Source organism: Antechinus flavipes, chromosome 4 (genome assembly GCF_016432865.1).
Source record: "Antechinus flavipes isolate AdamAnt ecotype Samford, QLD, Australia chromosome 4, AdamAnt_v2, whole genome shotgun sequence".
Taxonomy (NCBI): Eukaryota; Metazoa; Chordata; class Mammalia; order Dasyuromorphia; family Dasyuridae; genus Antechinus; species Antechinus flavipes.
This window is the reverse complement of record NC_067401.1, coordinates 135,690,131-135,714,861: the sequence shown is the minus strand read 5'-3', so window position 1 is coordinate 135,714,861 and position 24,731 is coordinate 135,690,131. Positions and strand designations below refer to the sequence as shown.

Genomic DNA, 24,731 nt, shown 5'->3' with positions numbered 1-24,731 from the left:
TTCCTGTCTCCCCTTTTCTCTTTCCTCCTTTCTTCTCTCTCTACCTTCTCTCCTATCTCCTCCCTTTTCCTTCTTTTTTAAAACGCCCCTTTTTTCTCGTCCCTTTCCTCTCTGTCTTTTCCCTCTTTCTTCTTTCCCCCTATTATCTTCTTTTTCCTTCCCTACTTCTTTCCTCATTCTTCCTCTTAGTCCCTTTCTTTTCCCCTTCGCCTCTCCCCTCCTTTCCCTAATAGGATCTTGAGATTCCAGGGACCAGGTTGAATAGAATAGTCTCTTATTACCCTTCTAGGATTGTTAGTGAATTACAATAACTGGTAAAGAAATAGACTCTGAAGTCTCTCCTGCACTTAAGATGTCTCAATTAGCCAGTAAATCCTGGGTTCAGGTCTCTTGAACACAGGCTGTGATCTGTTCTTGGTTTCTTTATAGTTTCTGTATAGTGCTCCCTGTCCTTCCCTTCTGACTTCATGAGTTGTTTTTCTGGATGTATGGTCTTTTGGGATTGGATTGGGATGTTTCTCCCATTTCTTCAGAGGTGCTTCTTTTGCAATCTAGAATTCACTTACTTGGTTTACAGTTAGGGTCATAAGACAAGGCAGCTTGAATCCTCTTGAAACTAGGTCAGAACTTTTAGTTTTGTAAACTCGCTTAAGTTCACAAGCTTATAAGTTAATCATAAGGAATCCATGTTGGTATATTGGCCATCTAATTGTGGGCCAGTTGATGAAAATTCTAATTTAGAAAAGGAATTGAATTTCTTAATGGAGGTGGAATTTTCTTTAAAAGATATGGTTGACTACTGTAGTGTTTATTTAGAAGATTGGATTACTGGTTTCTGTCTAGTGGCATTGCAACTTCCCTTGTGGGAACTGCTATTAGGGTTTTACTTGCTGGGAATTGGGTTTTTTTTCTTTAATACTTTTTAATATAGTTTATGAGTGACATATTCCTCAGGAAGTTTCCATTGTACTAGAATAAGCTAGAAACATATGGAAGTGCCTGAAAGTAAAGAAGGCAGGGTTGAGTTCAGAAGGTGATGGTCTGAGCAGGGACTTCTGTATAAACATTTAGTATTGACTTCATTTTACTGAAGTTCATTTTTTCTAGGAGGTAGGAGCATAAGGTTGATTTGATTTTGCAGTTACTTTTGAACAGTCTTGCTATCTGTTCCCTTTGGAGATCAGGCCATACTTGTTTCTAAAAGAGCTGTTAGTACTTTTTACCCCTTTTACTTGGGTGAATGTTTGCCCCTTAAGTGTCTTTAATGGATTAATGATGGGAACTGAGGTCTCTATGTGTGGCTGCTGAAACGGCTTTTTGTGGTGGGTTATTCACTTGGCACTCTATTTACTAGTGAAAATTAAATTTTCATCAATGGTATGGGTTATTGGGAGAGTCAAGCCAAATGTAATGACATAAGATAGTTTGCTCATGTTTTTGTGGTTTGTGAATTGCCTTTGTTCTTTATTGATCAGGGCTTGGGTCTGTGATTTTAGAATCTCCAAATATGAGGTGTGGCGTGAAATTAGCTGCTATATCCAACAGATTTGAGAGTAGAAAATGCATATATAGTTACATGGCTTTTGCCTTTGGTAGCAGATTTTAATGACCTTTGGGTGTTCAGGCTCCAACTCTCACAGTGAGCATAATGAAGATTTCTGCTACAAAGCAAATTGCTCAGCAAAGAGGCTTAGTTCAGGATACCAGAGAATTAAGGTTTTTGGTCCAGGGACTTTCTGACAAAGGTATCAAATGTGAACATGTCCAGTGTTATGCAGTGGCCATTTATTTGGTGGAAATGCTGAATTGATTGGATTTTTAAGAGGCCTGAATTGAATTCCAACATTAGTTTGGTAACCTTGGGCAAGCTCCTACCTCCTTTGTTTGCCACATTTCCTCTCTCTAAAATGAGAGACTAATCTCAGCCCCAACATCTTGTGCTGTTTGGAAGAAAAACTAAGGATCTGATTGCAGTAGAAGTTAAGTCCTTTTTAAGTGCTTGGCTGTGGTGCTGCTTGTCATATTTCCCATAGCTTATGATGTGCCAGTCTTGCTGGCAGTCTCACAGCTGTGAGAGACTTGTTAAAAGTCTGTTCCTGGTAGCTATGATTTCTATAGATCTTATTAGCCCAACTCTCAATAAGGGCCTTGCTAGGGGAAGGGAAGTAAGTAAGGTTATATGGTTCTTTGAATCAGTGGGACCTAAGGGTGGGTCTTTCAATTTGCTATTTGATGGCTGGATTTAATTATGGGCCTGTGTTTTCATTGGGGCATAGTTGGGCTTTTTACTGACCCCTGGATATGTTTGCCAGTGTCTCTTCATTTCCTTTCTCTCCACCCCATCCCCTCTCACTTCTCTTATAGTAATTGACTCTTGCAGCTACCACAAGCCATTTCACCTGGCTTAGCACTTCTTTTAATATCCTGGCACTAAGCAACAGCTTTAGCTCTTTTAAAAATGCCTTCAAAACTGCTGCATGGTTTTGCCTCTTTGCTTCCTGAGACCTTTGTGTTTAGGATCAGGGTCTGCTTAGTGAGTCCAGTTCAGGTGAGGAGCGAAATGCTAGGCTAGGATTTATATTGTTATATTGGAATGGGAACAGAAAAGCTACTATATATGATCTAAATCTGGATAGAACATTGTTTCAGAAAAGCCAGAGAAATATCCTAATCCATTTTAAAGGTGGTTAAATGGTTGCCCTTTGGTTTGGAAGAAGGTATTTCTTAAATATCCTGTTAACCTGGTCCTATCTTTTCTTATTTCCTAAATTACCTTCCAGTACATACACATTTGGAATTTGGTGTTGTGCTCATGGGCATAGTTCTAGATTTAATTTCTTTAGGAACTAGTTGATACCATTTTTGACAATCTCCAAAATCATGGCATTGAGGTGGAAGGTGAATAGAGAGCCAGCATAATTATGATCTTTTTTTTTTTTTTTTAAATGTGGGTTGAGGAAAAGATGCTAATCTGTCTTGGTACCAATTTGGGCTTTTGATGTCACGAAGAGATCTGAAAATTGTTGAAACTCAAATTTCCTTGCAGTGGTTGTTGATCAAAGATTCTCTTTCCGAATTCCATCCTGATATTCAAAGTGGTTTGATTCTTCACCTGCAAAAATTGTCATTTTGGTTCTGTCATGTTGATCCTAAAGCTGGTTCTGTTATGGTTATATCATCTATCATGTCATATCATATATGACTTAAGAAAGTTCTGTCCATGTATATCTATAAGTCTTAAGTTTTTCACATCCATAAATTATACACCCTTATTCTAAAACTCTAAAACTTTGACCCTTCCTATTTGATTTTGCCTGGAGTTGGTTCATAGCAGTAATTTTTGAATCTGATCTTGCTGCACAGAGGCTTTTGTGTTGGAACTGAAAATGAACTCCAGGATTTTTGTGCTTTTTTGTGTTTCTTTTTAGAAATGATATGTGCTGACGCCGTTTGCACTCATTACTTCATAAGGAATCAAGAACTTCTAAGCTGTAAAGCTTGGAGGTTGATATGTGACAACCTAGTTTGGTGATTATTTTTTATTAAATTTTTTTATTGTTTTAAACTTGACAAGTGTAAATAAACACAAATCATTTTATGTATATGAGCAGAAAAAAGAGGATTACGTATGAAAATAAGAATCTCTTCCATGTACAACTTTTTAAGAAGTGTATATTAAATATAATCCCCTGAAGCCAACACTGCCTCATGTGTTGCTCCTGATTCTCCAAATTTCTTTCTTCAGAGAGTCTGTAGAGGATACCTTCCCACACTCAACTCCTTTCACTTTGCTTTTATAAATTATCTTCCCCTCATATCAGAATGTAAAGTTCTTGAGATCAGGGACCTTCTTTTTCCTTGTATTTGTATTCCTTGCACTTACTATGGTGCTTGAAACTTCATAAGCACATAATAAATGCTTATTGACTTCTCTTTATATCCTTCTGAACTTCATTTTGTATAATTTTTAAAGGAATGTTTTATTGATAACTTTTCCTTTTCCTTCTTCCCTCCCTCCCTTTCTCCTTTCCTCCCTTCCTTCCTTCCATCACTATTAGTTTTTCCCTCTCCCTATAAAAACCTCAAATCACTTGTATTATTAGTAGAGTCAAGCAAAACAGATTTACACATTGGCCCTAAAGGCTAAAAATATATTCTGCTAAATATTCTTTTTCTGTACCTCTAATCTTGGGAAGAGGATATTAGTCTTTTGAAATTCTGATTTATCATTTCATCGATCAGAGTTCTTATTTCTTTCAGAGTTGTTTTCCTTGTATGATGTTGTATAGACTGTTTTCCTGAGTCTTATAACTTTACATCAATATTTATAAGTCTTCTAGTTTTCTTTGAATTTATCCTTTTCATTATTTCTTATCTAATATGAATATGTGTACATACCATATTCATCTCTTCCTTCCTCAGTTGATGGATATTCTCTTCATTTCCAGTTTTTTTGTTACAAAAAAGTGTTAATTTTTGCACATGTGTATCCTTTCTTTCATCCTTTGATCTCTTTGGAGTGTCCATCTGAAACTAGGTCAAATGGTATGCACAATTTAGTAACTTTAGGTAATTGCAAATCATTTTCCTGAATGGTTTAGATCATTGGTTAGATTAATTTACAGTTTAGACCAGTGCATTAATATTACTTTGTCCTATATGTTTTTAAGAATATTTTCATATAGTTGTTGATAGGACTTTCTTCTCTTCTTTTCAAAACTGTCTCTTCGTATCCTTTGTATCCATTCCTTATATTCCTTGGACATTGGACCTTTACTAGAGAAATGTGGTGCAAAGATGTTTTCCCATTGACTGTTTCCCTTTACATTTTAATTAAAGCCTTGATTTTGTTTGTGCAAAACTTGGTACAGACTTGTCCATTTTATCTAATAAGATCTTCTTTATTCCTTTCTTGAGCAAAGTCTCTTCCCCTAGTCATGTTTTCAAAAGGTATCTTCTTCCAATTTGTTTCTGATGTGATTTAAAAAAAAAATCTGGATTCTGTTTCAGTGTGTAACATTGTGATATATTATATGAAACATTGGTCTAAGCCTATTTCTTCCAGACTGTTTTTCAGTTTTCCCAGCAAGTAGTTTTTGTTGAAAATTAAATTCTTATTAAAAAATTGAATTTTTAACTCAGTAGTAGAAGTCCTTGTGTTTATCAAATACAATGCTACTATATTTGATTGCTTCTAGGTCTTGTGTATTTCATTCTTGCCATTGATCAACTTTTTCTGGGTTTTTTGACTTGTTTATTTTTCAAGGAGAATATATGAGATGTATGAGGAAATAAATGGAGGGTTAATGAAAGAAATTTGACTTTCACAGATAACTTTTATTTAACCATAGACAGAACCTTGCATTGGTTCAGTCTATGCTGTAACATTGCTTTTCACCCTCTCTTGTTTAAAGCTATGTCATACTTAAAAATTTGCTGCAACAAAATTAGCAATTTGGAATCATTTTATAGTGTAGTGAGCCTACCTCTGGTGAGTACTATCCTCGGAACTTTAACTTCCAACCTGTTCAACCAATTCATGTTCTGCCCAGCTGAATTCTTTCTCACAGCTGCCTGCATACATGCTTGACTCTTCCCACACATTTTCTCTTCCTGGCAGGGACATAATGACATTGCTATGCATCCTAGCACATTGGTTAAATGATTTCAGGAAGTAATGGAGGGGGAGGGAATGATATGGGCAAAAATGATTTGTTGAAAAAGTCTTAATTAGGTTGCTGATTCATTATCATTGGTTCCCAAACTTAGTACCTCTTTTATCCTGGATAATCTTTGATTAGAGGGGTTTCCTGGAGACATTCATTAGGAAGTGAATTTTTAGCTTCTCAATTGTTTATACTTTCCCTAGTCATGGATTCCCTTCATAAGAGAAGCCTATCAGGTGAAAAAAATTGTTTGGGGCTTTTGAGTGACTTAGCATAAGCTTAAGTTCACATACATACTCTTTCCATTTCATGCTTGCTGATTTCCAGATCCTAGAAATTACCCTCCTCCTCTTCTTCCTCTTGGTTTTTAAAATGTGGAGGCGAGAAGATAGCTGAAGTGAGAAGGCCTCCGCAAGATGTGTGCATTTTGGGTACTGCCATTCCTCAGGGTTTGGCACCAGAGAGACTATAGTCTCCAGCATGGGCAGATGGCAGAGTAATGTAGTTTTCTTTGGGAAAAGGCAATTGGCCAAATGACTGAGGTGTGAACCTTTTGAAAGGCCAATGCTTTGGGTTTCTGCTTACCGAATTTAATGTTGTGTCCCTAAGTTATTTTTAAAAAATCATTCTGGAAAGTTTATAGCAGACTTAAAGATTGATGTCTATTCACCGAAGCTAAATCTTCCTTTAAGGATGTTAGAACTGAGCTTCAGACAGCTATAGGCAACATGATAAGCACTGCTTATCAGGGGTTTTTTTGTTTGTTTTTTAATACAGCCAACTGAGTTATCCAGAGGTAGTTTGTACAGCATGTGCATCAAATCAAGAACGTCTCTTCTCAGTTATAGGGAAGAATCGAAGAGTAGGCAGGTTGTGGAAACTGGACAGCTTCTCAGTTTTCCTCCTTAAGTCTTTGCAGTATGGCTTCATTATTATGCTTTGAAGGTTTAGAGATGGTGACATCTGTTTTACATTGTCTAGGACAGCTCTCTGTTAAAGGAGGCAAGGATGTGATGATCCCTTAGGCTACAGTCTATGTGGACTGAGGGGAACACCCACACACACCCAAACGCGTTGCCGCGCGTGTGTGCGCTTTCTCTCACTCTCGTTCTTGCGTGCTCTCTCTCTCTCTCTCTCTCTCTCTCTCTCCTCTCTCTCTCTCTCTCTCTCACACACACACACACACACACACACACACACACACACACACACACGAGTTTGGAATGGATGAACACTCAATTAAGAGGTGGCATTTGAGCTGACCTGTGAAGGAAACTTAGAATTCTTAGGTTAGGCAGAGGTGTGTTCTTGGCATGGGACTCTGCAAAAATATAGAAATAGAAGATAACATGTGTATGAAGAATAAGAAGGCTATTCTGAATTTAGTTGTATTTGATCTTAGAAGTGCTAGAGAGCCATTGGATTTTAAAAAGGAAAGAAGCATGATTTGAAATGCTATAGAAAAAAATTACTTGTGTGTAGCATGTGTGAGAGGGAAGAGACTTAAACTTAAGTAAGGAAGACCAATTAGGAAGCTCTTACAGAAGTCAAGTTAGGAGGTGGTAGTGGGTGTGATTAGAGAGAAGAGGACAGATGGGAGAGATGATGTGGAGGAATCACTAGGCAAGATCTGTTACATGCAAAGCTCTGAGTTGGTTGCTGGAGATAGCAAAAACAAAAAAGGAAGGGGGAGGGACACCTGCCCTGAAGGAGCCTTATTTTTTCAACTTTTTCAGCATCTGAATTTCCCTCATCATTTCAGGCCCCTAGAACTGAAAACTATGATATTCCCCTACAAATCTGTGTGTGTATGTATGTGTTAAAACCGGTGTAGATTTGGGAGTGAGCATTTAGGGGGAAAAGTAAGCTTACTTCTTTGGCTTTGTTGTCTTGAGACTTCAAATTCATTTACTAATATGTATACATGTACAAAATGAATATAGGTTATTTCTAGGAGGTAGGGAGCAACTGGGAAAATCAGAAAAAATTATAGAAGATTTTATTTAAGCAGAGTCTAAGAGGCAGAGGTGAAAAGCAAACTGATTCCAAGTTTGGGTTTCTCTTTATTAGAGCCTTCTGTAATATTCTAGTTTTTTTATTGAGAAGCTAGGTCTTCTGGTTTTTCTGTGATGTTTCTCAGGAGAGAATTTGTTTTCAGATTGGAATCCAGGTTCTTTAATCCTCCTGGAGTAGAGGATAATATTAATGAAGAGCCTTAATACAAGGAAAGTATTTGAGAGAATAAGAGCAGGAAGGGTGGGGAAAAGATAATGGTTTAGTGAAGAAAAATTAAAAGTCTATAAGTGGAACAAGGTGAGAATCCTTTCAGTGTGAGCAGCTGTTTGTGATGGACAGGTGATGAGGTTTTGACTAGATTCAAGAAAATGCCTATTAGGAGAAGTTAAAGGAAAGGGCAGAATCTATTGGCACATGCCATCCTTAAGCAGTTCAGAGGACAGGAATTGGATCTCTTTGGGTTCTGGACCATGCCCAGCTCACTGTGGGAGCTCACTTGTTAATTGATGCTTAAGATTTTCAATTTGACTGCTCTCTGGGGCCTTTCTTGAAGGTTTTGAGACCTCCTGGTTTATTTGTGCAAAAGTAGTTGAGAACTACATGTGTCTTATGTAGTATTGTACTCAAGTCTAAACTCATTCCATGGGTGTCTTTTAAGCCTTCCGATTCTAACAGCAGTCCCCAGTGGCAAAACCAATGCTATAATCTGGCTTCTATTCAGGTTTGGAGCCTCTTTCTTGGCTCTCTTATGAAAATTGACTCTGCATTTGATTTCTTCCTCCTGAAATGGATTTGCTAATTACCACTCAAGGTATTTTACTCTTTTAATGTGCTGAGGTATGGATAGAGATCCAGAGGGATTTCTTATTACTTTGTAGCCTATTGAATTCTGAAGCCAAATCTATTCAAAAGGCTGCTTAATTATTTCATTTCCCCACCTTTTAAATTTCAGGCTTTATTACAAGATTCTTACCAACAGTGACTAGGGATTTCTTTTGTTTTTCGATGTATCTGAAATTGAGTTTTCCAGTGAGTTCAATGCACAGGTTTTCTTTCTCTCCTCTCATTCTTTTTTTCCCCTCCCAGGAAACCCAGGTTGACAAGAACTCAAAGTGCCTTTTCTCCGGTCTCCTTCAGCCCCTTCTTCACAGGTAAGCCAGGTATATTTGTCATTCTGGTCACTTCTTCTTTCACTATCAATATCTTTTAAGTGTCCTCCCTTTTCTCCTACTGCCACCACCCTAGCTCGGGCCCCCATCACTCCTCACTAAATGGTTGCAATAATCTCCTATTTGGTTCTCCTCTTAAGTTTCTCACTTCTTCAAAAATCTCTACTAACTCTTTATGGACTCTAGAACAAAAAACACATTCCTGTGTTAGATCCTCTAAATCTGGCTCCAGCTTACCTTTCCAAGTTTATTATACAGTAACTCCACATCAAATGTTTTGTAGCCTAGTTAAATTAGCCTTGTTGCTATTCTTTACATAAAACATTCCTTCTCCCAGCACCATACCTTTGTGGAGATTGACCACCAGACCTGGAATTACTCCTTCCTCAGTCACCTTTTGGATTCTCTACTTCCATTCAAAGCTCTGCTCAAATGCTACTTTCTTCATGAGGCTTTTCCTGATTTGCATGTCTAATACCATCCCCTACCCCATTATCTTATGGTGTCTTTGTATATATTTTCTTCTTGTATGCATATATGTTGTTTTCCCTGAAAGAATGTAAATTCCATGAGGACAGGGACGTTAGCAATTTTATCTTTATATACCCAGAGCCTAGCTTAGTGTCTGGTAGGTGATGAGTGAACATTTGTTGATTGATTGCTGACAACCTAAAAGGAAGAGTGGATCTGAGATCTGTCACATAAAAACCTTCTGGATCATGGAAAGGGCTGTTTTTAAGGTGTTGAGTCTCTTTTAGAATTTTAGAACTGATTAAGTCCAAAGAATGAATGCTTGTAGCTTAAGGTTAAGAGCACTTGCCTATAATTAGGGAGTTTCCTCCACCCCATGTTAAGCATAAATTCATTATTATAAGGATTAAAAAGTACGAATTGCCAACTTAAATGATCACAGTGCAGAAAACAGCTATTGGAGGGTCCTGTAGTCCAAGAGCATAGGTAAGAGCAATCAAGATGTGCAAAACTCCAAGAACTACTACTTAAACTAGATATAGATATAATGGGAAAGTTTGATGAAATAAAAATACAACATAGACAATATTAATTTCTGATTTTCTAAGTCAACATGTGGCCCAGAGTTTGTTTTGCATGTGATACTACTGTCTTGGAATAGCCATAGATTAGCCAATAGTAGGCTGAATTCAGGATTATGTAATCTGTTTTTAAAGACTTCTGGTGAAGGGGATTACATAGTCTTTATATCTTATGTTTTGTGTCTAGCTGCCTTTCATACGTTAGAGAGTTTCTTCTTGTGTGTAGTGTAAGTCACTGCTGTTCCAGCTTTAGCAGAGACCACTCTTAGAAACCCAGGAAGGGATCTCTAAACACCTTCCTGGTTTGAGTGAAGAGACCCTCCAAAGTGTTTCTCAAGTTAAGATGATGCTATTAGCTAATAGAGGTTAAAGTGATAGGCTTCTATTCAAATAACCTGTAGTAATGAATGTCTTTATCAAAATAAATGTTTGTGGGTTTGCACTTTGTATTGAGTTTTAGTGAGAAGGACTGACTATAGTCAAAACCTTTTTTGAAATTTCTCTTTCTGAACTATATTTTATACCTTTTCTTAGAATAGTGATATCAAGAAAATATCAGAACTGGATAGTAGGTTGTTTACCTACTTATGTGAAATGAGAAATAATGTCACATTGCTTCAGGCTGCAAATTAAATAATAAATGTTTCTTTCCATTAATTGTGGCCTTCTTGAGGTTGGGAATACTCAGATATGTAGAGTGAGTCATGAGTTCTGTGTAGATTCCTAAAACTTTATTTATTTTATATGCAACCTTGTAAAAAATGACTTATATTTAAAATTCTGGACATCTTTGTTTTCATATCAGTAAAATAGTTGTTAGTAGTTGGATTCTTGGTGACTGACTTGATTGTGTATAGTATTATATGGAGCCACTTGTAGATGCTGCTCTGATTGTTTTTTAGAATTTTTTTTTCCTGCTTGGTCTCATAGGCCTTTCTGGTTCCTAGAAAGTGGAGAGAAGTAGGGAAGATTTCTTATATTTAATTCTTTTGATCCTGATAGAAATATTGACTACTCTTTCTAACTAAGGGATTGAGTTTTCTTTTCTGAATGAAACCAGCATCCTTTCATCAAGATCCCACTGAAGTGTTCTTGTCGCTGCTATGACCTTTGACTGGAGTGACTTTTAAGGTTGTAGATGTGGTTTTAGATTTTTGGATTAATCTGAGATTAAAAAAAAATGATGGCAAAGTGCTCTGTAAAAATCAGAGCCATGTAAAAGGAAATAATTGGGTTGGTTGAGATCTTTACCTTTGTTATCCTTGCCAGTATTTTTCTTATAAATATTTTCTTGACCCTTTTTCCTATAAACTTATTGCAAGTGTCTTATTTCCTAGGGAAGAATTTTGCAGATTGATACTTATTTGGCTCAGGAATCTGAGAATATTAATTGTGATAAATAAGGGGTGTGTGTGTGTGTGTGTGTGTGTGTGTGTGTGTGTGTATCTCCTTCCCCCAAAGTTACAAGTTATTGATAGAATCTAGACTGTTTTCTACATGTAGATCAGTTCCTCAAATGCCTCTTATTCTGTGCCTAATATTCTAAATAGATAACCAAATTTAACTTTTATTTTATTAATAAATAAAGTTAATTTTGTGTAGTGAAGACTTAAGTTCTACACAATAGGCTTTGGATTTTTCAAAAGTTATGGCCTATCCAACCATCCTTGACTTTTGCTTGCTTTTGATCTTCAGTTCTGCTTTCTGTAATATACTTGCTCCGTGAATCAATCTCTTAGGTGAAACGGTGTCACTTGTGGACGTGGACATTTCTCAGCGAGGTCTGACCTCTCCACATCCTCCAACTCCCCCTCCTCCTCCACGAAGAAGCCTCAGCCTCCTAGGTACAGTGCTTCTCTAACTCTTCACTCTTTTCTGCTCTTTGGGAGGCTGGGTGGAAGGAGTGCTCAAAAGACAAGTTCTACTCGAATAGAAAGCAAATGAGCCTTTGCTAGATTCCCAAATTAATTTATTTGGTTTCTTCTCTATCCTTTCTCCCTTCTTTTGTCTTCCTGAAGCTGAAGTTCTTGCATATTGTGGTACCATTGCTAATGTGTTGGCTTGAGTTTTTCATTTTTACCCTATCTTGGATCTCTTGCCATTGAGTTACCTTAGAAATAGAATTAATATCTTCCTAAATACATTCTACCCAAACCTCTCCCATTCTGCATTCAAATTCGAGGATCTGCCTTCGAAGGCAGGATGAAGGATTAGCCCATATTGCTATAGAGTAGGTGTCCTGTTGCTTGCTACCCTCACTGCTTACTCTGTTCTTTTATTTCTGAACTGCTTGCTTTTGTTCTCTCTTCTAGATGATATCAGTGGGACGCTGCCTGCATCTGTCCTAGTGGCTCCGATGGGGTCTTCCCTGCAGTCCTTTCCCTTGCCTCCACCTCCTCCACCCCATGCCCCAGGTCAGCTTAGCTTTAGTGGCAAGATTTGAGAAAGTAGGGCATGTGGTATGATTAACCCTGGGTAGGGAGGGGGGGAATTTGGGGTGAAAATATGGGTTGGCTCTGGGATTGAGGGGAAGAAGGGAGGGATTCTATTTGAAAAATCTAAAACTAGTAGAAAACTTGAATCTTGCCTCCCTGGCTAGACTAGACTACTAAGAGTGAATCTGAGCTATCCTTTCTTTAATATTTTCCTTTTGTGAGTGAATCAAATTTTATTAGGAATTGGGGTCCCCTTATTGATGACCAGTTTGTAGGCCTTTAGTTGCCCAAATCTTCTCTTAAAATAATGAAAGGGCTTTATGAATAACTGATTATGAACAGTACTGTGTTTTTTCTAAGCTTTTGGTTTTTACTGCAGCCTTGTAAATAAGTAGTACCAAACTTTTAGCAATCAATACCCACTTTTGCCAGCCTACTAGGAAATAAAATGAATGAATTTGAACATTCTTTTCTACTTGCCTGGCGTAAATTGTTACTCTCCCTGGGCAAGTAGGCGAGTGACTATTTCCAAGGCTGTTTTACCTGGAACTTTACCTCGATGTGGGAGAAGTTGGAATCTGCTCTAGGCTGGTGAAGTCCCTGAAGTAGTCACCTTAGTCAGGTTAGTGAGTTGCTCCCTTGTTCTTCTGGTGGGGTAAAAGACCCCAACCCATCTTCACTAGCCTTCACAGCTCATATAAGCCCCCACAGCTTTCTTTTGGTCCATCCAGCTCTCTCCTGCTTTGGCTTTTCCCTTTTCCAGCTTAGCCTCTAATGCTTTGCCCTACTCCCAGAAATTAATATCTGTTTTGGGGGTGTGAACAGATGACCTCTGTTGCCCTGCAGATGCATTTCCCCGGATTGTACCCATCCGAGCTACTGAATCCCTACATAACCAACCCACCCAGCACCTTCAATGTCCTCTCTACCGACCTGACTCTAGCAGCTTTGCAGCTAGCCTTCGGGAATTGGAGAAGGTAGGATCGTGCTGGGGACCAGAGGTACCTTCCTTTCCATACTCCAATTCCATACCCCATCAGTGGGGTGCCTATTCTTCCTTGGCCTTTTCATCTTTCCTTTAGGTCAGGGGTTCTTAACATTTTTTGTGTTAAAGGCCCCCTTCATAATCTAGTGAAGCCTAGAAACCTCATGTTAAAAAAAAAAGTTTTAAAATACATGATTCAAAAGAAAATAATTTATGTAGAAGTGCAGTTATCAAAATATTTAAAAGACAAGTTCAAACTCCATATTAAGGATCCCTGCTTTAGGAGAAGGATTGTTTTCTTTGCCCCATTTCTCTATAATTTAAGTGTAACCTACTCTTGTAAAGTTCAAGGAGAAGGGAATTTAAATTGTTAATTCATAAAGACTTTTGCATGGTGGAGAAAGTCTTGTTTTTGGGTGGGAGAGAAGTTATATAAGTAGCTGGATCACTTAGTCAAACATCAATGTCCACCAGTATTCTTTAAAGTGCCCAGGTCATGGAAAGAATTACTCTCCTGGAATTGTAAAGGTCCAAAAAGAAAGGGCATATATTATCTATTGCTTATGGCCAACATATTTAGCCACTAAAATGTTTTGAGGAATTTTTTTGGGGGTGGACTGTTTAAATAGTTTTACTATTTCTCAGTTCTGTTGATCAAAAACCTGCTTTTGTCTTGGTAGTGTGGTTGGTATTGGGGGCCTATGAATTGGGAAGATGCTGAAATGAAACTGAAGGGGAAACCAGATGGTTCCTTTCTAGTACGGGACAGCTCTGATCCTCGATATATCTTGAGCCTCAGCTTCCGATCCCAGGGTATCACACATCATACCAGAATGGAGCACTATAGAGGTAAGAATAGATGATATTTTCCTGTGAAGAACCTTGGAATCCACTGTTTTAGAACTGGAAAGGATGGAAAGAGGTGATGTTGAGGGCTCGATGGTCAATGATTTTTTTTTTTTTTTTTTTTTTTTGCTGAGGTAATTGGGGTTAAGTGACTTGCCTAGGATCCCACAGCCAGGACGTGTTAAGTGTCTGAGGTCAGGTTTGAATTCAGATCCTCCGGACTTCAGGGCTGGTGCGCTAGCCACTGCACTATCTAGCTATCCAATGATTTTTGATCATTTTAATGCCTGTTGCAGATAAGACTCTTGCACTAGAAATTTTAGGCAGAACACTACATGTTCTGTAGTGTAGTGTAGAGAAGTACAAAACATGATCCCTGTCCTTGAGAATTTGTAGTCTATTCAAATTCTTTGCCATTCTATGCTGTTTTGTGTTAAGATCTATATACTTTCAATACTTCCTTTCAAAGTTTACTGCCTGAAATAGCTCATGACTGAGAGTTTGAGTGGGTACCCTTATTTCCAGATGGCCATCTTGCTGTCTTATTTATACAGGGGAGGAAAAAAAGGATGATTCTGCATATAGGAAGAAAGATGACAAAAGAGACTGACATGATGGGAGCAAATGTCAGTCTTTAGAATAAATGCTTGGGGGAGGGGAGATATATCTAAGGTTTCTTACTAACTTGTTTCATGAGTAGGAGAGAATAACTGAAATTTGGTAGGGTTCTTAGTAGAATGAAGATGGGGTCCTTAGATTAATTCTCCAGTGTTTTGATTATATTTAAACTCAACTCTAAAAAGACTTTGCTATTAATATTTCTGTATATCATATGAATAACATAGATGTACAAGTGGGGGTTTTTTGCTCTGATCTCCTGGTTGTTCTGTTCTGAGACTTATTTGTATAGTATTCTTACCAGCTCTTGTCTATTAGTAGGGTGATCAAAATGTCCCTCTTTTTGAAGGTCATCTTTGAAGCAGTTTAAACAGAAGTCCTCCTCAGGAGGAACTTAAGCTGCCAAACTCTCTTGTGATCAGGTGATACTTACTTCTGTATCTCTGATTAAAGTTTTCGTTTTACTCTTTTGAGAAAGTTGGATTTTCATATTTTTATTTGGTCTGTGCCTAAAGGCTTGTAGTGGTAATTGAGATTTAGTCTTGTAATAAGCCCTCCATCATAATATCTGCATACTTTCCAAGGAAATGGGAGTATACAGATTCTTTGAGAATGTCACTTGATCACTTAAGGTAATGACCTGAGCTTTTCCCCTCTCTTATGTTTGGCCTAACGGAGCCTGTCATGCCAGGCAAGATCTTTCTTTATACTGTTCCTGAGCACTTTTGTGATAGGGGTTAGTCTTTTAGGTCAGCATGAACTACATTCTTATTGTTCTCTAGTAGTCTTCTCTTCCCCCTAAAGGCAGAAGGGGGAGGAGGAAGGAACTTGATTCCAAAAGCTTGGGAATTAATTGGTGTAACTGAGGTCAGCTGCTGCTTTTTTCTAGCTGTTCTTCAAAAAAAATTGCAGAGCCAAGCACTTTGATAAACGAATGAAAATGACAAATGACTGGGCCACAGGAAAAGTAAAGAGATAAATGTTTGACCTTCACATTCCAGGTAGGGAATATACCAGTCACAACCATTTTAAACACTTCTCCAATTGCTTTTCTTCTCTTCCCCTCAGATACTTTTCTTTCTGGAATCAATAGAGTTTTTAATAGAAATTTTTATGTAGCTTTTAGATATCAAGTTTGCAGTAGAACATTTGTTTTTCTCTTTAATAGTGAGCCATCTCATCGTGATTAGTATCACTTTTTAGGGCAAAATTTTTTGTATACTATTGATTCCTACTTTTAAAAAACAAACATCCAGAATGTTCACATTCCTTCTTTTCATTAGTATCCTAAAGTCTTAAAAGGAGATCTTTGTAATATGTCTAGGATTGGGAAATCTGTAGGATTACAAGTTCACAGCTTTCTCTCTTACCTATTTCTTGCTTAACCTAGCAAGACAAGTGAGATCCTCAAAGATTAAACTTTTTTTTTTGCATTACTATTTCTGTCTTTACCATTATTTTAATTATTTATTTGATGGGTGGGTTCTCTATTGTCCTGCAGTAGAAGGTAAAGCCTAAAAATGAGTTTTGAATGGATAAGAAATTAGGGACCTTTCCAGAGGTGATTCCATGCCTGGTCATTAGCTTTCAGAAATTGTGGGTAATATGGGTAAATGTTGGTAATCTTTTAGTATCTTCAGTATGACAATATCCATAGCCTTTTTATATCTGACTTGACTTATCATCTTATTTAGTACAGATTATTACTTCAGAATTGCCATTAGAAGCAGTGCCATTTTCCTAATGTTATGAGTAAGAACAGGGAGGTTTGGCATTCCACAAGTTTTTGCTTGTTAGATGTTGCCACACACCCAGAAAGATTCAAGACATTATTATGATGTAGAAAATATCTCTATTTTCTTTTTATGTGAGTTGTTTTCACTTTCTGATGATAGGAACTTTCAGCCTCTGGTGTCACCCCAAGTTTGAGGACCGTTGCCAGTCAGTGGTGGAATTTATCAAAAGGGCCATTATGCATTCCAAGAATGGGAAGTTTCTCTATTTTTTAAGGTCACGGGTTCCAGGTAAGATTTTACTGTCTTCTAACTGATTTGGATGTGATAATGCCCTATTTTAAGTGGCTGTTTTTGTTTTTTAAATTTTTACTTATTTTTAACATTGATTTAAATTTTTTTTTGAGTTCCAAATTCTCTCTCTCTCCCTCATTTGTCTCCTACCTATTAAAAAGGCAAGCAATATGATAAGTTATACATGTGAAGTTATGCAAAATATGTTTTCAAATTAGCCATGTTGTATCCAAAAATAAATAAAAAGTAAGATAAATAAAGGAAGTTAAAGAAAGTATGCTTCAATCTACACTCAAATTTCATTAGTTTTCTTTCTGGAGGGTGGATAATAATGGGTCCTTTGGAATTGTGGATGATTATATTAATTAGAATAACTAAGTCTTTTATAGTTGATCATTGTTACAATATTGCTGTTACTGTGTATGGCATTCTCCTAGTTCATTCTTCTAGTTCTCCTCACTTCATTTTGCATCAGTTTAGATAATCTATTGAGGTTTTTCTGAAACCTTCCTGCTTGTCATTTCTTTATATGGAAAAATATTCCATCACAGTTGTATACTGCAACTTGTTCAGCCCTTTCCCAATTGATGGGCATTCCCTCAGTTTTCAGTTTTTTCAGATTTATTGTTTTTGATTGAGATTGTTACAGCAACCATTCTTGCCCTTTTTTGTTAATGTCTTAAACTGAGGATGAATATCTTTGGTCATCTGATCATATTAATGAGAAAACTGATCCCAATTCTGTTGTCTAGGCATTTGGTGAGCAATTGACACTTGATGGTGGTCTTTTGTTCCCTGCCTTAATATCGCTGGGTACTTTTTATGAGAATTTAGAAATATACAACCAGCTCTGTAGAATTAATCTGTGCCAAAGTAGAAAAGCAAGCAACTTGGTTAGCAAAGCAATTGTTAATGTTAGGAAATCTGCTTTTGATTAGAGCCTGCTACAAAATTAAAACAAAGTAAAACACTATAATTTCTGCCCAGTCCCTTTATAAGCCCAATAGATATTATTTGTAACTTGCCACCCTACGAGATGTGATTGTATAAAAATTACTCTTCATTTGAGGGATCTCAGCAAATCCCCATCTGACAAGATCCCTTGTCATCTACTTTTCCTGTACCCTAAATTGGGAGATTTCCTAAGAAGGAAAAGAAGTAATTTGAGGGGGGAGGATACAGCTTAAATCTACAGAATTTAATTCAGTTTTTAAATGAAGGTTTTATGATTCTTTTAGGACCATTTGTAGCATATGAATAGGGTTGGCATGGAGAGAATGCCAAAGAAAAACCTTAGGTAGAATGTTAGCGGTAGGATTGAGCCAGTTTATTGGAACGTTTGAAATCCTGAAAATTTACATTCTCACTTCCTGTGGTGGTGTTAGCACAGTTGGTCTTTACATATTTGATAAGAGCTAGAAACTTGTAGTTAGGACTCTGACTTCCCTATTGCTGCTGCTTCTTATTAGCATTACAAAAAGATGAGATCCTGTCTGACTGGATAATCTGAGATGAGAGTCCTGTCCAGTCAATCTTACTCTCCCATTAATAAAAATATTAAAACTCTCTAAAAAAAAAAAAAAAACCAAAAAGATGAGATCTACTTTGAAAGGATTTTAATTAGGATTCTCAAAATGATACTAAAATTTTGAGCTCAGGAGAAATTGTTGATGATAGTCAAATAAGGAAGTGGAATCTAGACTAAAAAAGGAGATTTTTGAGAGAAGAACCCAAAGATCATTGTGTGAACTAGGTAGACACAAGAAAGGATGGTTTTCTAAAAACAATTGAGCAATTGCTACATATGGGAGATCTTGAAATTACTATTAGCAACAGATTGGGAAAGGCTATGAAGATTTCTTATAGAAACCACCTCCTTCAGAGTTAAATTTCACTGGGGTAAAAAGGGTAAAAAGTCTACTTTTTTTCTTAGCTATTGCTTGCTGATCAACTTTTGTTTGTCTTTGTAATGTGAGCAGTATGTGAGTTTAGTTTCCATTTCCATTACTGGAAATGCTACTTAAAATGCGTGTCTTGCCAGTTTTTGTTGAAGGACAATTATTGTTTTTTTTTCCCTTTTTTAAATTTTATTTTATTTTATTTAACAATAACTTTATATTGACAGAATCCATGCCAGGGTAATTTTTTTACAACATTATCCCTTGCATTCGCTTCTGTTCCGATTTTTCCCCTCCCTCCCTCCACCCCCTCCCCTAGATGGCAAGCAGAAGGACACTTGTTGTTACATAAAATATGACACATTTATTTTAGTTATACAATAGGTGATAATGTTTATATCAAAATATGATGAGGTCTAGATTTAGGGTTGTCAGGGAACCCAATGTTGAGATTAGGTTCAGAGAACCCAAAATGAGATTAGGGTTTCTGGTGGTCAGGGAGTTAAATGATGAAGTTAGTGGCAGTTTTGGGGTTCAGGGAACCAAATGGAGAGGTTAGGCTCCCCTATACCCCCTTGGGAATTTGGCACATTGATAGGGAGTTGTGGGAATCCCTTCTAGCGGTGAAGAGATTATCTGTAAAGGAATTTACAAACCTGAAAAAGCTAGACTTTTTCAGAGGTTTATTATTGGCATTAGGAAGTCAGCCTTTGCTATGCACGAACAGAAAGGCTGACTTCCTTTATTATTATTATTTTTTTAAATAACTTTTTATTGACGGAAGGCTGACTTCCTTAGAGGCAGGGAGTAAAGTAGTGGAGGAGTCCTGTCAGAAAAAGTTAAGTTTTATTAGGGAAATAGATGAGGATAAAGAGAGGGTAGCACTGGAAGAGAATATTATTCCAGGGGGCAGAGGTTTCCTTGGCATAGCAGGCATGGCATAGCCTGGCATGGCATGTTAGTTCCTCTGCAAAGAGAGGGTTTAATTTTGGCTCTTTTATAATAGGAGCTTTGGCTACAAGCGGGGCCTGTTCCATCGGGGCTGGGCTAGTGGGTGAAGTTCCAAGTTGGCTCTTTTTATCAACAAGCTGGATTTCAGCTTGAGCTGGAATTGAGAAAATCTTAGAATTGAATAGGGTTGGAATTCTCCAGCTTAGGACTGAATCAGTGCCCCCATAGATAAAAGAATGAAACTGTTTATCTTGTTTCCTTTGGGCGGGGTCCCACAGATGCAGGGTCCAAGGAGAATCCTTCAAGGAGTTTTAGAGAGTTTCGGGGTCCCTTTTTCATTGACAATGGGGATAAATGATTTTATTGGTAAATGAGAGAGAACCAATGAACTGAAAATTTGGCTGATTTTATAGAGTATGAGCTTATGTTTTAACAATTATGTACCAAATGGTTGGAGCTCTGAAGTAAGGCCATTTATAATTAATTGTGCCAAATAATAGCTTGATTATGAGGAATGTATGAAAGTATGTAAGTCAGGACAAAAGTCTCTATAAAGAATGGTTAAACATTGCTAGAATATCCATGTTCAATTGCCTAATCTTCTTTTCTCTAATTTTGCTCTCCTGGGAGGGAGAAGAGAATGGTGATGAGTCTTGTGTAGAAGAAAAAGAATTAGGGAAGAGCAAATGCTGATCACACCTTGTCACCTACTGATACATCCTATGTTGGATTTTTGTATGTTTTTAATCCCTTCACCTTGACACTATCCTATGGCAGCAATAGGCCAGACAGGTGGTTTTATTTTGGGCAGAACTATCTTTTTAATCCAACTAAATGGTTAGACCAACACTGGAGTGATCTCGGTTTAAATTGCTGTTTAGAAATCCAAGGGCATAAAGCAACAAAATAAGCTAATAGATGCACTCATTAAAATTCAAGTAGGCATTTAAAAAAAAATCAGATAATTTTATTTATTTTTTTTTCCTGGAGAATATTGATTTAGATCTGGAAAGGATTTTAAGTCATTTAGTTTAACTGCTTATTTAACAGCTGAGTAAATTCTTAGACTCACATGTGGTAAATTTGCCTAAGGATATACTGACAATAAGAAGTTGAGTCTTGATTTGAACCCATAATGTTGAACAAAGGCCAGCACTTTGTACACTGTGCCAGGCTACTTTCCAATACTGAATATTTCCTCTTTTTTTTTTTTTTTTTTTTTAACTTTCTTTTTATTTTATTTTATTTTATTTTATTTTTTAATTTTTTATTTAATAATTACATTATATTGACACTCGTTTCTGTTCCGATTTTTTCCCCCTCTCTCCCTCCACCCCCTCCCCTAGATGGCAAGCAGTCCTTTTTATGTTGGATATGTTGCAGTATATCCTAGATACAATATATGTTTGCAGAACCGAACAGTTCTCTTGTTGCGTAGGGAGAATTGGATTCAGAAGGTATAAATAATCCGGGAAGAAAAACAAAAATGCAGATAGTTTACATTCGTTTCCCAGTGTTCTTTCTTTGGGTGTAGCTGCTTTTGTCCGTCATTTATCAATTGAAACTCAGGTCTCTTTGTCAGAGAAATCCACTTCCATCAAAATATGTCCTCATACAATATCGTTGTCGAAGTGTATAATGATCTCCTGGTTCTGCTCATTTCACTTAGCATCAGTTCATGTAAGTCTCGCCAGTCCTCTCTGTATTCATCCTGCTGGTCATTTCTTACAGAACAATAATTGAATATTTCCTCTTAAAAGAGATGTATGTACTACTTAGGAAATGGACATATAAATTAATTATTTTATCAGAGATATCATGTGGAATTTGGAAGTGTTGCATTATTTTTTTTCTCTCCAGGTATTCCCCATCTACCATGATTTTACTATTATTGAAATTTAATTAATTTAATTTTAAATATTTAAAATTTTAAATCTAAATTAAGAATTCAAATATTTAAAATTAAAATTTAAATATTTAATTGAAATTTAAAATGTTAATTTAATTAAACTTCAAATTATTTTTATATGTATAGAATTTTTTCCTGATTTTTTGGTCTCCTTTAATTATTAAATGGGAAGAATAACAGTCTATCTCCCACTTGATTGTGAGAATCAAATGAAATAATTATAAAGTACTTAGCATAGTATCTGGCAAATAATATGTCCTATGTAAATGCTAGTTATTGTTATTATTACTAGTAGTGATAACATAACAGTGATATAGCTAGACCTATGGCTGTTTTAGTAACTTCTTGTATATAATTCTAAATTCTTTTTAGAAAGGTTATACCTATTTACAGGTCCAACAACAGAGCTTCAATGTGTCTCTTTTCCTACAGCCCCTTCAACATTGATGTTTTAAAATTTTTGGTCATCTCTGCTAATCTGGTTAGATGGGGGCAGTGCTCTAATTTTCACTTCCAATTTATTTATTTTTTCTTTTCCAAATTCTTTTCTTTCTTTCTTTCTTTCTTTTTTTTTTTTTTTTTAAATATATAGCTTTTTATTTACAAGTTATATGCATGGGTAATTTTACAACATTGACAATTGCCAAACCTTTTGTTCTAATTTTTCCCTTCCTTTCTCCCACTTCCTCCCCCAGATGGCAGGTTGACCAATACATGTTAAATATGTTAAAGTATAAATTAAATACAATGTAAGTATACATGTCCAAACAGTTATTTGCTGTATAAAAAGAATTAGACTTTGAAATAGTGTACAATTAGCCTATGAAGAAATAAAAAATTCAGGGATTGGGAATTTTTTGTAGTGGTTCATAGTCATCTCCCAGAGTTCTTTCGCTGGGTGTAGCTGGTTCAATTCTTTACATAGTTCTTTTCACCAATGAAATGATTCAAGTCAGTTTCAATGATCTTGTGACGAAGAGAGCCATCTATACCCAGAGAGGATTGTGGGAATTTAGTATGTATCACAACATAGCATTTTCACCCTTTTTGTTGTTGGAACTGATATGTTGTTGGAACAACATAGCATTTTCACCCTTTTTGTTGTTGGAACATCTCATTGCTGAAGATAGCCACATCCATTAGAATTGATCATCATATAGTATTATTGTTGAAGTATATAATGACCTCCTGGTCCTGCTCATTTCACTCAGCATCAGTTCATGTAAGTCTCTCCAGGCCTTTCTGAAATCATCCTGTTGGTCATTTCTTACAGAACAATAATATTCCATAATATTCATATACCACAATTTATTCAGCCATTCTCCAATTGATGGGCATCCACTCAGTTTACAGTTTCTGACCACTACAAAGAGGGCCGCCACAAACATTCTTGCTCATATAGGTCTTTTTCCCTTCTTTAAAATTTCACTTCCAATTTATAGTGTTTTTTCCAGTATATATATATATATATATATATGGCAGGAATTGTTTATAACAATAAAGCCCCCCAAAATTAATAATGATAGAATTTAAATATTAAATCATAACAGACTAATATTTGAAACCATGCTTTATTAAAATTTAGATTGTTTTAGGAAGCAGTGCTTTGGTTTTTTTTATAGCCTTTTATTGACAGAACATATGCATGGGTAATTTTTACAACATTGTCCCCTTAAAACATTTACAACAACTTCCTTCTGTTCCAACTTTTCCTTTTCCTCCCTCCATCCCCTCCCCTAGATGGCAGGCAGTCTCATGCATGTTAAACATGTTAAAGTATATCTTAGATACAATATATGTGTGCAGATCCATACAGTCCTCTTGTTGCACAAGAAAAATTGGATTCAGAAGGTTAAAAATAACCTGGGAAGAAAAACAAAAATGCAAGTAGTCCACATTCGTTTCCCAGTGTTTCTTCTCTGGGTGTAGCTGATTCTGTCCATCATTAATCAATTGGAATTGAATTAGATCTTTTCTTTGTCAAAAATATCTACTTCCATCAGAATACATCCTCATAACAGTATTGTATAATGATCTCCTGGTTCTGCTCATTTCACTCAGCATCAGTTCATGTAAGTTCTCCAAGCCTCTCTGTATTCATCCTGCTGGTCATTTCTTACCGAACAATAATATTCCATAACATTCATATATCACAATTTACCCAACCATTCTCCAATTGATGGGCATCCATTTATTTTCCAGTTTCTAGCCACTACAAAAAGGGCTGCCACAAACATTTTTTTCCCAGTATATTTTCATATAAGTCTAGATAGCCTGGGTTTCTTTTTTGAGAACTGCATGTTCATATCCTTATACCAGTTACCAATTGGGATATTGCTCTTAAAAATTTGTATCAGTTGCTAAGTGAAACGAGCAGAACCCAGGAGATCATAGTACATGGCAACAACAAGATTACACAAAGATCAATTCTGATGAACATGGCTCTTTTCACCAATGAAATGATTCAGGTCAGTTTCAATGATCTTGTGATGAAGAGAGCCATCTATACCTAGAGAGGATTGTGGGAACTTAGTGTGCATCACAACATAGCGTTTTCACCCTTTTTGTTGTTGTTTGCTTGCATTTTAATATTTTCTCCTTTTTTCCTTTTTGATTGATTTTTCTTGTACAGCAAAATAATTGTGTCAATATGTATGCATATATTGGATTTAACATATATTTTACCATGTTTAACATATATTGGATTATCTGCCATTTAAAAAAGGAGGTGGGGGGAGAAAGAAGAAAAATTGGAACACAAGGTTTTGCAAGGATTAATGTTGAAAAATTATACATGTATATGTTTTAAAAACAAAAAGCTTTAATTTAAAAAAAAATTGTATCTGTTTCTTATATGCCAAGGAAATGAGACCTTTATCAAAATAGCATATTGCAAAGATTTTTTTTCTCCAATTGTCTCCATTTAATCTTAACTTTATTAGATTTGTTTATGTATAACTTTTTCATTTTATCTTCTGTAATCTGTCCTTTGGTCTTGAACTTTTCTTTTACCTCATAGATCTGATGGTAATTTTCTCCATGTTTTTCTAATTTGTCTATAATGTGATCTTTTATATCGAGACCATATATCCATTTGGCACTTTTCTTAGAATGAGGTATTGGTCTCAAACTAATTTCTTTTGTACTGCTATCCAGCAG

The 24,731-nt window shown here is 36.3% G+C and overlaps 1 protein-coding gene across 2 annotated transcripts in view; it reads left to right on the top strand.

Annotated features, from left to right (window-relative positions):
- Positions 1 to 24,731, top strand: part of SOCS7 (suppressor of cytokine signaling 7) — a 48,259-nt gene that overhangs the window by 2,232 nt on the left and 21,296 nt on the right. Inside the window, exons 2-7 of one of the 2 annotated variants that reach the window (XM_051994677.1) lie at positions 8,769 to 8,833; positions 11,643 to 11,747; positions 12,216 to 12,317; positions 13,185 to 13,315; positions 14,004 to 14,172; positions 16,683 to 16,811. In XM_051994677.1, coding sequence (XP_051850637.1) covers positions 8,769 to 8,833; positions 11,643 to 11,747; positions 12,216 to 12,317; positions 13,185 to 13,315; positions 14,004 to 14,172; positions 16,683 to 16,811 — 701 coding nt within the window. The remainder of the gene's footprint in view (positions 1 to 8,768; positions 8,834 to 11,642; positions 11,748 to 12,215; positions 12,318 to 13,184; positions 13,316 to 14,003; positions 14,173 to 16,682; positions 16,812 to 24,731) is intronic. The other variant, XM_051994678.1, reaches the window with a different exon arrangement.